Genomic DNA, 15,861 nt, shown 5'->3' with positions numbered 1-15,861 from the left:
GGGTAAAAAATGGAACCCTGACAAAAGCCTTTAAAAGTTGTTAAAGTTGGTCAGGTGCTTAAGCCCAACAATAAAAATAAAACAGAAATACTTTATATTGCAAAGAGTTCAAATATTTTCTGTGTCAAAACTGCTTAGGATTAGATTGTACACATTGCATATTATTACCAATTTCTTACCTTGGCTCTAGAGGAATTGACATTTTCCATATTTTCAATGCTGCAGATACAATTCTGTGAGACTTTCCGGCAAGCCACTCTGATATAGTCCCAGAAACTACGAGGACTTTCGTAACCAAACCAGGTTACTTGACCTTCAGGAGACAAATTGTAATACAAAATAAAAGTAAAAGAAAAACAAGACTAGAAAATTCAAAATTCAAGAACAATAAAATTCTGAAAAATAAAAGGCAACAAAGTGTGTTCTAGTAGAAAGGACAATGATTTAAGTGTCAAAAGACCTTAAATTTAGTCCTGTTCTGACTTTAGTTGTCTTACTTTAAGCAATTTACTTAACAGAGCTTATCACATTTTTCTCAACAATAAAATCAAACTAAATGAAATAAAAAGGGGCTAGACTCTAAAAGATATCTTGCACTTTAATATCCTATTATTCTAATATAGTTTTTTAGATAGCACATTAAAACCTTCCTTCTGGTTCTAGTTAACATTAATTTAAATATTACTGGTTACACTCGAAATCTGTTTCTCCATTTAGCAAAAGAGAAAAAATAATAACAAAACCCTAGTCTTCCTCTTCACAGAGACACTTTAAAGAAAGGAAGCACTGCATGGTCTAGCCTATAAGTAAATACAAGCAATTAGCATTCCACATTTACTCATCATTCATAATCTTCTGTCCAACCAGTCACATCTATCAGACATAAAGCTCTCTTCTAGCTGTCATTCATCTGTACTCTTCTAGTCACCAACCCATGAAAAATTCTTCAGGCATTTACCATTCTAATCTTTCAGATTTGGTAACTATTGTGTCTGTTCATGACCAAATATTCTATTGTTTGTATCTTTTTTAGTATTAATATTTCTAGGCAGGACTCTGAGTACTAGGTACATGAGAGCCTTTTGGTACTCTTAATATTTTTTAATGGTATATGAGGAACCACCTTAATACTTTCTTAAATTTTCTGGATTGATTAGTCTTACCTGGAGAAGTTGTTTAATCTTAATGTAGAAAGGTTGACATTTTATATTTGTGAATCTGAACTTTTAAATTTTGAATTATTTACTTACCTCAAATCTTCCCCAGAAATAACTTTTCTCCAGCAACATCAAAAAGTATTCTTTTCAGTAATCACCATTTGAGAAACAATGTCTTGGTTCTCAACCATGGCATTCCATTAGAATAACAGAGCTGCATTTTAAAAAATACTCATGCCTAGGTTCCAGCACAGACTAAATAAATCAGAATCTCTATACAAGGGCCCAGGCATTGGTATTTTTTAAAAAGGCTCCCCTGGTGTTTCTATGATTTATTTATGGTTAATCAACCAGTAGAAGCTCTACAGATCATGGTGAGCAACTCCTATTCATCATTCAGGATAGTTTAAAGGTCGTCTCTTCTAGTAAGCTATCCCTGAACTCTACAGTGGATTTAGTCCCTTTCTATGGGCTGCCGTGAGTTGTGGTGTTGGTGAAGAATACTGAATATACTACGGGCTATCAACAGAATGAACAAATATGTTTTGGAAGAAGTATAGCCAGAATGCTCTTAGAAGCAAGGATGGCAAAACTATGTCTCACATACTTTGGACATGTTATCGGGAGGGATCAATCCCTGGAGAAGGACATCATGCTTGGCAAAGTAGAAGGTCAGTGAAAAAGAAGACCCTCAACGAGAAGGATTGACACAGTGGCTGCAACAATAGTGAGGATAGTACAGGACCGGGCAATGTTTTCATTCTGTTGAACAGAGGGTCGCTATGAGTTGGAACTGACTTGATGACATCTAACAACAACAACAACATGGGCTGCCATAGCATTCTGTGTTTATTTATCCCTTAGAAGGCACTCACCACCTTTATTATAATTATCTGTTTACTTGACTGTCCCACATACTAGGTAGTAAGATCCGTGAGGCCCAAATTGTATCTTACTTGTTTTTAAATCAATCCCCAGCACTTGACACAGTGCCTGATTCATAGTAGGCATTCCATAAATATTTGCTGAACAAATGAATTTGTAAATTAACACAAAGCAGACTCTCTTAATTGCAATTCACATAAAAACTTGATTTTTTTCCTGTAAATCCAATTAGTACCACTTTATAGTAACAGCTGCAATGACAATTCGGTATTAAGATGTCTACATTCTAGGTTAGAATTATAAAATATTCTAAACAAATATATTTACCTTTGTATGTAAATGAAAGGAGCCCTGGTTGCCCAGTGGTTAAACACTGGTGGTTTAAACCCACCAGCAGCTCCATGGGAAAAAGATGTGGCAGTCTGCTTCCATAAAGATTATAGCCTCGGAAACCCTATGGAGCAGTTCTACTCTGTCCTATAAGATCACTATGAGTTGGAATTGACTTGAGAGCACACAACAACATATGTAAACAAAAACCCAAAGGCATCTATAAACCCTTATTTAAATATCTATATCATTCAATGTCCCTTAAAAAAATCAAACCTAGTAACTTATGAATAGAAATTTACAGGAATATTAATAATCTCTTTTTCCTCTCAATCTCTTCCCATCACTTTCCTTTGCTTCTCTCTCTTCCTGGAGTCAAAAGTTCTGGCACAGTACCTCAACATAGTTTGTCTTTAGGTCATTTTTTATGTCATCAATTTGATAGCCATTTGGAGAGGAAACAGGATGTCTAGTGGTTAAGAGTATGGGCTTTTGAGAAGGTGGACCTGAATTGGAATCCTAGATAGATCACTTTATAGCTATCTTGGGCAAATGACTCAACTTCACTCTATAAGACAGAGTTTCTTCTTCTATAAGTTGGGAATAATAATGTACCTACCCGATAACACACACTGTTACAAGGATTAGATGAAATAATGCACGTGCAGCAATTATCACAGAGTCTAGCACATGTTAAGTACTCAGTAAATATTAACAATTTTTACTATTACTACTGTTATTACTCTTTTCATACAAATAGGTAAGGAACCCAAGCTCCCCTTGCACCACATGCCAAAGTATGAATGGGACACAAATTTAAGTTTTTCTCAGTACTTACTTAAAAATTCTAGGGACTTGAAATTAACTCCCAAATCCAGCCTTAGCCCATATCAACCATTCTAAACTCACTTTCCCAAAGTATTTTTAATATCAATTAATTTTCATTGCTTTCTACTATTTGGAATACATATAACTGCAAGATTTTCCTCAATAAGCAGCACTTGAGTTTAGAAGTACTAAACACTGGCATGGGATCTTAAAGGAAAAGAGCATAACAAGGCTTCTCCAGTGACTTTAAATTTCTCTAAAGAGGGAGTACCAAAACCAAAAACCAAACCCACTGCCATGGAGTCAATTCCGACTCATAGTGACCCTATAGGATGGAATAGAACTGCCCCACAGAGTTTCCAAGGAGCGCCTGGCAGATTTGAACTGCCGACCTGTTGGCTAGCAGCTGTAGCACTTAACCACTATGCTACCAGGGTTTCCAAAGAGGGAGTACAGGAAAGAAAAATTAGAGAAACGGGCAAGGAAAAAAGCAACACTCCATTATCCAATGGCAACCACCTATCTGGGAACTTGACAGTAGCCAAGGAGAAAGGTGGGGCATAGACTACTCATGACCAAGAATTTCCTTTGTGAGGAAATATACAAGGGTCCAGCACTTTTACATGGGGTATGATTCATGTTTTCATACAACTGAATTTTAAAACTTCTCATAAGTTTGTCAGGGTTGAGGAAAATAATTTCTTGTAAGTTTTAAAGTACTGCTGCAGAAAAGCAAGACTATAACAAAGACCTGTTTTGGAGGAGAGGATAAAAGTAATACTTTCATCTACTTAGCAAACTGGATGTGAGGATGACTTGTCCTAGTTCTGCCTTCTTCCTTCTTACCTGTGCATCATTTCTAAAGTGAAGTTCTTAATTCAAGAAACTGAGCTTTCCACGTTCAGAAGATTCTACTTTGATTAAGAGAAGGTAGATTCCTTTGCTATGACCTCCAGACAAGCTTTCACATAAATTATCTATAAAAATATACTAGAATTTTATTTAAATAACTAAATAATCTCTGTATCTACCTAAAAAGTTAAATTTAATTTAAAATAGTTTATAGAAGGATTCAGTTTTGCTTATACATGAACACATAAATTAACTACTAGCAAATGACGTACTCAGGCCATCGGGCTATAACCAGTACTCAACAGAAAGATTAAAAAAAAAACAGTACAAGCTGATTATATAATGCCTTTAGAAATCACTTCTGAAGTAGCAGTCACTCGCAAGACATTTTCATTTCCTTTAAAAATAACCGCTAAAGCAAATTGCAAAGCAAGAAACTGACTAGTCTATAGCTGGAAGAAATTTTATTCCAGGTAAGAGATATGCTATCACTAACAAAACTCTCTCTCAAAATCTCTTGATGAGTGGTAGGTGTGGAATATGCTTTCAATTGTCAGTGTTGTTCTGAGTTACTAATCCATGACAAAGGTAAACAAGCTTTTCAAATCTTACTCCCACCAAACCACCTCTAATTCATTTTAAGCACAGGATTATATGGTGAATTATTTGCTAGAGACTAAAAGGTGATCTGCTACTGACCAGCTAGGTGATGTCTTTCCCACCAAACTACCTCATTTTCAGTACCTAAAAATGACCTCTGATCTCTAAGGTCCACAGTCATTCTAAAATTACCTGTGTACACTCTTTTAAATTAGACACCTATTTATATTTTGCAATATATCTGTGTTTTCCTTATGGCTTATATTGCAGCCACAATGAAACCTTCTAAGAACAGGAACTGAATTTTCTAAAGTGGTTCTCTACTAAACAGTAGCTTATGACACATTACCTTTGAGAACATAATATAAAATACAAATGAATCTGTTAAGCAACTTCCTTTCTCCACCCTTTGTGAGTGTTTAGCCATGTAAATAGCAAATGAAAAACTAGCCTTATGAACTGAAATTCTGTTAGTTACGTTACCTAGCTGACAGTATTAAAGAATATTACCTTTGAGTTGCTATTCGTCTAGACAAGCAACAAAAGGCAAGATAGTCCCCACAAATTTTAATAAATCATATCACTTTCAACTTTCTTATCACCACAAAAGTTTTCAAATACTTAAAGAAGTCATTTTTTTGTGGATTTACTGTTGCTACTATATGAACATTTAGATATTTAATTTTTAACTTTTTACTTTATATTTTGTAGCAGCAGTTCTAAATTTCCTGTAATTAATTTATGAAAGCCAGCTTGGTAGTTTCCACTGTCTTTTAACTAAACACAGCAAATTCCCAATTCTACAAGAGGTCGAAATCTGTTCCTTTGTTTTAAAAGGTATTTCCAGTCAAATTTTACACTTATTAGACCACCCAACTTTGAAGGCAAAGTTATGACCCTGATTAATTTTCTAACTAAGATTTCATATTAATGTTCTAAAAAAAAAAAAAAGGAAAAACTTAAACAGTTACAAAACAACTTTAATTACACTTTAAGCTGAATCTGAAGAAATCAGAGTCTGGATTGGATGCTGAATTCAGTACTCAGAACAATTATTTCAAGTAAATCATTAGGCAACTATGAATAGTAGTTATTTCATCTATAAGATGCAATTATTATTTATTATTGACAATTTAATGTCCAGTTCCACTGGTAAGCAATTTACACAAATATACATATCTAAAGTATGTACCTATACCATAAAAATTAGTCAATTCTTAATTTTCCAAAACAAAAAAAGATAAAATAACTAGGTTCATCAAACATCTGAAAATTTATTTTGACTTAATAGGCTTTTTTTATCCCAGTAATTTTATCATCTATCCAAGTAAAATACAAAGTTTTTTCCTCCACCCAGAGTCATAAATATAAGGTTTAAAACACTGGTAGATTTAATTACAGCACTGAAGGCTGAAGTCTATACAGACAGCTATGCACAAATGTGTAGCCCTGAAAAAAATTAACTGTAAGTAGAGAATATAAAACAAAAGAAATTGTTAATTCAAGTAGTGATTTAGACTGTAAGTAGAGAATATAAAACAAAAGAAATTGTTAATTCAAGTAGTGATTTAGATTGTAAGTAGAGAATATAAAACAAAAGAAATTGTTAAAAATGACTATTTGTGGGAATCAGGATTAAAGAAACTGAAAGAATTTTACTTTCTACTTTCCATCCTTTGTTCTATTGTAATAAAAAAAAAAGACTATGTAATTTATTTTCTAACTAAAAAATAAAAGGTTAGATCATAAGCTTTTAAGAACAGAGGCCTAGTAGTGTTTTGCATACAGCAGGAACTCAAAATTTTTTTTTTAATAAATGAACAAAGGCATGCATGCTGCCTAGGAGAAAGAAACCTAAGGAACATATTCCCACTAACGGTTCAAGAAGGGTAAAGCAGAGTTATTGTTTACAGCTCCCATCTCTGTTTTACTGACTTTGGAAAATTCACAGTTTCCCTGAGTCCCCCAGTTTGCATGTAATATAAATAATATTACACAGCACTTATAAAACTGAGGATATTCTAATAAATCTTAAATCGTTGAGCTCTAATAAAATGTAAAAAACACAGATATGCACAATTAAGAGAACAGTAATGAAAGCCACGTAGCTTAGTGGAAATATGAGGGGACACATGGGAGAGGAAGGAGAATAAAAAGCTTATTATATTGTGTGAATTTACAACATGGTTCTAATTAGCATAATTATACTGGTGTCCTCTGGATTAACAAAACAGAACAAAAATGAAAGCTTTGCAAAACCCATGCAATGTACTAAAAAAATCACTTAACTGATACAGCCCTCCCCAGTAAGTCAATTCCATGCTCCCGAGCAGCTCAGTGGCGGGAGACATCACCAGCATAGAGTACCTTGAAGAGGTATTTGGAGATAAGTCAGCCATCTGCAACTTTGGGAAATCTCTTTAAAAAAATAAACAACAACAAAGCACACAGATATTTAAGAAGCCTGCAACCAAGTTTAAAATTCCAAACTGACTAGTCCAAATGAGATGGCTACTTTTACCTAATAAACAAAATGAACTTAATAAAGATGCATATGAGCTACATTCAGCAAGTGAATAAAGCCCCCTCTTTGAAGACTATCCTATCAGAGAGGCTAAGGTACCTGTAGGTCATAGAAATAAGTGAGCAGCAACTATTCTCTGTTGACTTTGTTCACCTGCATCCTTTCTTTCATCTCCAATGCTCTTCCTTGAATATAATAAACCGATGATGACAGTAAAAATTAAAATGAGTAAAAGCTAGATTGGATTTGCGAGCTTTGCACTTCAGAATTTACAGGCTTGGTTAGGTAAAGAACTCACTTATTGAACTATGTGGCTCAAAAGATTTTTAACTTTAAAAATAAATCTTTTTTTTTTTCACTTCTAACTTTTCTAAAAGTTACAAATTTTGAAACAGAAGTTCTCTTTTTTTGCCTAAAAAGAGTTTTTTTTTTTCCCACTGAAGAAGAGCGCTCAGATAGCAAGTAAAATGTTCTTCAGTTTAACCAACATTGACTAAAATGCCTACTCTACAAAAATACTGTTTTAGTTGCTACAGCTGCCAGTCATTGTTTAACAATCACCATGTGGAAAAGTACTGAAAATTCTTGTTATGTTGTTTGGAAATTTCTAGTGTAATTTAATAGGAAACCTCTAAAGAAAATTTCTGAAGTCACATTCACAACAAATGAATGACATTTACTTCCTTCATAAGCAAACACTGAAACCTCCAAAGGAACATGGTCCCACACCTCTCCAAATACTTAGATCCTGTACGAAACAAACACAAAAGCCTTCAGGAGTTAGTAATGTGTGAAAATGAAGAGGAGGAGATACATACAGTTGTGATATTGGTCACATCTTTATTTGTACCATTCATTCTTTATCCTTCTACATCCATCTGAATGTTTTAAACAAGTATTAAATTTGGAAACATATATCCAAAACATATATCCCTGGTACTCTAGTTGATGCCCGTATTAGAACATAATGTACAGCTGTACTACAGCTACAACAAAATGAAAATTTCTCAACACTGAAATGCTAACCAGAATAGAATGCTTTTCATTTGTTGTAAATTTTAAGAATATCAATTATTTAAATGACTATCTGTGCTGAAAACAAGTTCTCTATCTTATTTGTAGTCATTTAAAGAACCAAAAACTTATGAACGTTTTATGCTTGAGCCTACTGTTTCAGCCACCTTGTCAATCCATCTCATTAAGGGTCTTCCTCTTTTTCACTGACCCTCTACTTTACCAAGCATGATGTCCTTCTCTAGGGACTGATCCCTCCTGATAACATGTCCAAAGTGTGTGAGATGAAGTCTCACCATCTTTGCTTCTAAGAAGCATTCTGGCTGTATTTCTTCCAAAACAGATTTGTTTTTTCTTTTGTCTTTAAGTGGGATTACCCTCTAAAATATATCAGCAGTGTAGGTCCAAGGTAATATATTACTGAGGTTTGAGAAGCACCACTACTTATGAAAAATTAGTAGTATTCCCTCCTCTAAGTTGAGCTTTGGGAAATCCAGAAAATCTTATTTAAGGAAATTTTACTTAAAAAAATATATATATATATAAAATAAGATACAACATGACCAGGTTTATGTCATGACAATCCTTGGATAGAGAGAGAAACAATGAATCTAGAATAAAAGTCTATTTATAGGCTTATGGTTTTATAGTTAGTATGTTAGTGTTTTAGCCTTTATGTCCTGGTTATGCATATTATTTTGATCTTGGCTGTGAAATACCATGGGAAAATAAAAACATTTTCATTTATTTGTAGGCATTAATTGCCTTAATCATAATTTAGTGTCTCACTTTAGACCACTTGTAAGTAACCAGAAGCCTCCAGACCAAATGATGATCCACTGGATTACAAACTGCCCTGTAGTCAACTTTCAACAATTCTTGCATTTTACAGATGGGAAAACAGAGGCCCAGAAAGAGCCTGCCTAGGCCCAGCACAACTCTCCCCTGCAGCCTCATGCTGATCTAGTCCTTTGGCTGCACAGGATCTGACCGATGGAAGAGGATCCACCAGTTGGTTTTCCTCTCAGTTGGTTATGAGTTCTCACTGAACCCTCAGAAATAAGAGAAGGAAAAAAAAAAAAAACCAGAGTGGGAGAGGCAGTGAAACAAGCAGGTGACTAGGGAGAATATTTTCCACATACAAGTTAAATCTTTGCTCCCTCCACCTACTCCTCCCCGCCTCCAAAAAAAATGCTCACATTATTTCAAAGTGGCCCAGGGGGCAGTGTTTATAGAAAAGGTTATCATTTGCAATCAAAATAAAACCTTTTGTTATAAAAATATATAATGTTAAGAGAAAATGAAATAGTATCTTACAATTAAATAGCTTAGAAAAGAGCAAATAAACTAGCTTAAGATAGTGTTTTGTTCCAGAACAAAATTCATCCAATTCATCCAAATGTACCATTATAATCACTTATCATATATATTAAGAATCATTAAGTTTGATTTTTAGCCAAAAGAAGAATCCCCCTCAGAGACAGACATAATAGAAAAATGCTTACTCATATGAAAGAGATGGCATTTCTGACCCAAAAAATGTTATTTTCAAAAACGAATGATTGAAAACAAGCACAACCCTCACAATCTTATTATTATGTCAAAATTTGCCCTTATACAGAAAAGATTATTGACAAGATTATTGACAGAAAATACTATCGTCTTGGTAATAAGACTGGCAGAACACTAATTCATGAAAATGATACTTATTCTTCCATATTTTTCATGCTAGCCTTGTTTCAACTTTCACTTTGCAATTCATTTCGATTTCTTTCATAAGTGAGTTACATTATCATGATTGATATAATCTGGTAAATGTTAACAATTACATAGAAGGTAGAATTTTTACCTATGCTATATTTAAATTTTCTTTCTCTTTCTCAGCAGTTCAAATCCACCAGGCATGCCTTGGAAACTCTATGGGGCAGTTCTACTCTGTCCTATAGAGTCGTCATGAGTAGGAATCGACCTGATGGCAATGGATTTGGTTTTTTTGGGTTTCCCTCTGTATGTGTGTGTTTGAGTGTGTGCCACACAGCATATCTTTTTCTAATACAGTTACAGGTAGATGCCTTTATTTTTAAATATGCCAAGATGAACTACTGAAAAGATCCCTAGGTGAACTGATTGGTAAACTGAAAGATCTATTTGTAAGGCAAATAATGAAACTGATTTATAAACTATCGGATAATAATTAAGACTTTTCACAAGTTTTTTTTTTTTTTTTTAAACTGTAATACCAGATAGCAACCAAACCAAACCCACGGCTGTCGAGTCGATTCCAACTCATAGTGACCCTATAGTGCAGAGCAGAACTACCCCATAAGTTTACAAGGAGTGCCTGGTGGATTCAAGCTCTGACTTTTTGGTTAACAACCATAGCTCTTAACTACTATGCCAGCAGGGATTCCATCAAATACCAGATATAGCATACTCTATTTTGTCAGTATTTATATTAATGCAAGTCTTTGTCTGAAATTTTGAATCTTCAACCATGTGTTTATACATACAGAAAAATTATTCAGTGAAGCAATATTTACTATTATAATATGAACTGCAATCCAGCTAAGAATGAAAGAAATATTATCTTCTTTTCTATGTGGCCATTTCTTATTTCTTAACCAGTTCTGAAATTAAAATGTAACATCATATATAACTTACCTTAAACTTCTAAAAAGTTTGTTTTAAAGTGCCCTTTACAGATAGAAGGGCACTTTAAACAAACTTTTTAGGAAATCCTGGTGGTGTAGTGATTAAGAACTACAGCTGGTAACCAAAAGGTTGGCAGTTCAAATCCCCCAGGTACTCCTTGGAAACTATGGGGGAGTTCTGCCCTGTTCTATAAGGTTGCTGTGAATCAGAATCGACTCGATGGCAATGGGTTTTTTAAACAGATAGAGGAAACCCTGGTGGCATAGTAGTTAAGAGCTACAGGCTGCTAACCAAAAGGTCGGCAGTTCAAATACACCAGGCACTCCTTGGAAACTTTACGGGGCAGTTCTGCTCTATTCTATAGGGTCGTGCTATGAGTCAGAATTCGACTTGATGGCAACGTGCTTGGTTTTTTTTGTTGTTGTTGTTATAGATAGATGATGGTAGGTATATTGGAAACAAATATATTTGGTTCACTGAGTCAACAATTAAAAAAAAACACTGAGTACCTAAAGCATTCAACTCTTTGAAAGTTTAAAGTCATAATGACTTTAAAAGAAAAAATAGGAAGAATCTCAATAAAATAAAAATACTATGTTATATAAACAATGGCTATTAGCTTAATAAACTTAAGTAGTGAAAACTATTAATGGGTAGAAATTAAAGTAACAGTTTACATAAAATTAATGTATTTGAATATATGGGTAATAAAATAATAAAATAGCACATTTAAATTGTAACAAATTATATCTGAGTCATGGGGTCAACTCACTTTCCTGTAAAACATGTAAAAAACTGTAAGTTATTTAAAAGTTTAGAGTAAAAATACAGTGTGTGTACAAGTATATATTAGGCACTCAAAATTCTCATTACTATAATCAACTCTTAATCATGGTGTACATTAGAGAAAATTATACATCAGAATGGGAATTTAGCATTAGACTTCTAGGAAAGTAACTTGCAGTGATTTCATTTCTCATAAGAAAAACAGATGACAATACCACTAATTTATAAAGGATGCCGAGAAGAGCAAATTACTGAAATAATTAAATCAGAAAGATGAAGGAATTGGTTATTACAAAGCTCTCTGATAAAGGAACAAATCGTGTAATCTTTTTCCTGTTCTATAAAATGAAAAATATTTAATACCTTAAAACTAGCAACATTTAAGTATTAAAAATGATCAAAACTGTTGTCAAATTTATATAGCACAACACACAAAATTAACAACAAAGCAACTTTCCATTGTTGAAAATAAAGTATGACTTGGTAATAACAAGTACAAACTGTGAATTGTTCTATGCTAATTTGACAAAATCACAAGGTCACACTGGAAATGTCCCATTATTTTTCTGGCACAAACTCAAAGGGCTATAAACACAGATGAATAAACATGAACTATTTTTTTTTTTTATCATCAGAGATCATCAATAGCCTTGCTGCCTTAAAACAAGAAACTGGATTACCTAAAAAAAAACGGCATTCAAAATATCTTAGGCAATTTTACTGATGATAGATATTATTTAAGTCTTTTCATAAGACTTTCTTCCACACTGTACACTCTCCCAGAAGCCAAACCTAAATTTTGAAGCCTTTCATTGGAAGGAATTTAGAAAGTGAAGTTCTCATGTAAAATAAGCTTAAAAACTTCCCCAAGGACAACACGGTTTAAAACCACTAATATATCTCTCATTCTGTAAATAGGTAAATATTTAAATTTGGGGATTAAAATGACTCCTTAGATATTCTGGTCTGGTTGTAAACTATAAAGGTCATTTTGTCTCTATCTCCTTGAAAAGTATAGATACTTGAGATATTCTTCCTCTTCACCCAGAAATGCCTACAGCTAACACAGTCATTAAGAGTCCTGTAAACAATCATTTGACTCCAAATGGAAGCAGGTGACCAGGTGTGTGGAAACTGTGTTTTACAATTTTAGACTTTCAAAATTATATCAAACATTATAAACCCAAGAGAAAGATTTCAGATGCTTCCCATAATCATTATAAAATGAGATACTAAACTACCAATAGTAAGCAGGTAAAAAGAATAATATCAAGACACAACAAAAGACTCTGACTGGTTAAAATGGACTACATAAACACTAGTTCCACCCGATGTAAATAATTAGCTTTTCCTATCCTAGGGTAATTAAGAAGACTCACTCCACAAGTGAAATGGGCTTAAGTGATAAGCAGAAAATTTCAGAGAGACAGAAAAATATAAATGATTGATAAATATACATAAATATATTTGATCTCATTTACAAATAAATAAAAAATAACAAGATATCTCTATATATTACACATCAATAAAAAGCAAACAAAATTTTTCTCTATTAAATTAAAAACGTTAACAGTAAGCAGTTCAATGGGTACATAGGAAAAATAATAAACACATACACTATTGTTGGTACAACCTTTCTGGTAAACAACATACTAAATTCAAAATGTGCACACTCTTTGATTTCAGTAACTACGATTCTAAAAATTCATTATTATTACTAGAAAATAATTCTTTAAAAATAGCCAAGTAAGTGAAGATGAATGTTCAATGACACATAAGATTATGTTTATGAAATGGGAGATTTGGGGGAAAAACAACAGGAAATTAATTATTGTTCATTTACACATGAAATATTATAGTTCATATATTGGAATACTATGCAACTATTAAAAATGAAGTGAAAATATACCCACAGAATTAAAAACAAATGTTTCAAAAAGCCTATATAAGAACGCTCTTGGCAGCATTACTTAATACCCCAAAAGTAGAAACAACCTGATGAATGAATAAATAAAATATAGTATATTCATACAATGGAATATTACTCAACCATAAAAGGAATGAAGTACTGACTGACGCTACAACACTGATGAACCTTGAAAACATGCTAAGTCAAAGAAGCCAGACAGAAAAGGTCACATATTGTATGATTTCATTTCCATAAAATGCTTCGAATAGGCCAATTCACAGAGAAAGAAAGCAGATAAGTGGTTGCCAGGGGGAAAAAGGAGGGGAGGAGGAGGAACGACTGCGTAATGAGTGCAGGGTTTCTTTTCAGGGGTGGTGAAAATGTTCTGGAATTGGATAGTGGTGATGCTTGCACAGCATCGTGAATAGACTAAACACCACTGAACTGTTGACAGAAAAATGGTGACTTTTATGTTATGTTTTATTTCAATTTTAAATTACAAAAAATGGAAAAATAAGTATGGCAATAAAAAGATGTTTACAACATACTAAGGGCAAAAAATGCAGATCCATAACAAATAAAAATATATATATATTCACGTGTAATACATATATGATGATATATACACAAACCTGGCAGCAGCACTTATATCCAGTCTGTGATTTTTGAAAAAAAGCTTTTTTTTTTTAATAATTTTTATTGTGCTTTTACTGAAAGTTTACAAATCAAGTCAGTCTCTCACACAAAAACCCATGTACACCTTGCTACACACTGCCAATTACTCTCCCCCTAATGAGACAGCCTGCTCTCTCCCTCCACTCTCTCTTTTCGTGTCCTTTTCGCCAGCTTCTAACCCCCTCCACCCTCTCATCTCCCCGCCAGGCAGGAGATGCCAACATAGTCTCAAGTGTCCACCTGATCCAAGAAGCTCACTCCTCACCAGCATCCCTCTCCAACCCATTGTCCAGTCCAATCCATGTCTGCAGAGTTGGCTTGGGGAATGGTTCCTGTCCTGGGCCAACAGAAGATCCGGAGGCCATGACCACTGGGGTCCTTCCAGTCTCAGTCAGACCATTAAGTCTGGTCTTATGAGAATTTGGGGTCTGCATCCCACTGCTCTCCTGCTCCCTCAGGGGTTCTCTGTTGTGTTCCCTGTCAGGGCAGTCATCAGTTGAGGCCGGGCACCATCTAGTTCTTCTGGTCTCAGGATGATGTAGTCGCTGGTTCATGTGGCCCTTTCTGTCTCTTGGGCTCATAATCACCTTGTGTCCTTAGTGTTCTTCATTCTCCTTTGATCCAGGTGGGTTGAGACCAATTGATGCATCTTAGATGGCTGCTTGCTAGCCTTTAAGACCCCAGATGCCACTCTTCAAAGTGGGATGCAGAATGTTTTCTTAATAGATTTTATTATGCCAATTGACTTAGATGTCCCCTGAAACCATTGTCCCCAGACCCCTGCCCCTGCTACACTGGCCTTCGAAGCATTCAGTTTATTCAGGAAACTTCCTTGCTTTTGGTTTAGTCCAGTTGTGCTGACCTTCCCTGTACTGTGTGCTGTCTTTCCCTTCACCTAAAGTAGTTCTTATCTACTATCTAATTAGTGAATACCCCTCTCCCACCCTCCCTCCCTCCCCCCTCTCGTAACCATAAAAAATGTTTTCTTCTCAGTTTAAACTATTTCTCAAGTTCTTATAATAGTGGTCTTATACAATATTTGTCCTTTTGCAAGCGACTAATTTCACTCAGCATAACGCCTTCCAGGTTCCTCCATGTTATGAAATGTTTCACAGATTCCTCACTGTTCTTTATCAATGCGTAGTATTCCATTGTGTGAATATACCGTAATTTATTTCTCCATTTATCCGTTGATGGGCACCTTGGTTGCTTCCATCTTTTTGCTATTATAAACAGTGCTGCAATAAACATGGGTGTGTATATATCTGTTCCTGTAAAGGCTCTTATTTCTCTAGGATATATTCCAAGGATTGGGATTGCTGGATCCTATGGTAGTTCTATTTCTAGGTTTTTAAGGAAGCACCCAATCGATTTCCAAAGTGATTGTACCATTTGACATTCCCACCAGCAGTGTAGAAGTGTTCCAATCTCTCCACAGCCTCTCCAACATTTATTATTTTGTGTTTTTTGGATTAATGCCAGGCTTGTTGGAGTGAGATGAAATCTCATTATAGTTTTGATCTGCATTTCTCTAATGGCTAATGATCGTGAACATTTCCTCATATATCTGTTAGCTACCTGAATGTCTTCTTTAGTGAAGTGTCTATTCATATCTTTTGCCCATTTTTTAATTGGATTATTTGCCTTTT

General features: G+C 34.4%; 1 protein-coding gene across 1 annotated transcript in view; it reads right to left on the bottom strand.

The window, feature by feature from the left end:
• Positions 1-15,861, bottom strand: part of RUNDC3B (RUN domain containing 3B) — a 143,011-nt gene that overhangs the window by 86,196 nt on the left and 40,954 nt on the right. Inside the window, exon 3 of the mRNA XM_064289949.1 lies at positions 180-313. Coding sequence (XP_064146019.1) covers positions 180-313 — 134 coding nt within the window. The remainder of the gene's footprint in view (positions 1-179; positions 314-15,861) is intronic.

The sequence above is a fragment of the Loxodonta africana genome, chromosome 8 (genome assembly GCF_030014295.1).
Source record: "Loxodonta africana isolate mLoxAfr1 chromosome 8, mLoxAfr1.hap2, whole genome shotgun sequence".
Classification (NCBI taxonomy): domain Eukaryota; kingdom Metazoa; phylum Chordata; class Mammalia; order Proboscidea; family Elephantidae; genus Loxodonta; species Loxodonta africana.
This window is presented reverse-complemented; position numbering and strand designations above follow the sequence as displayed.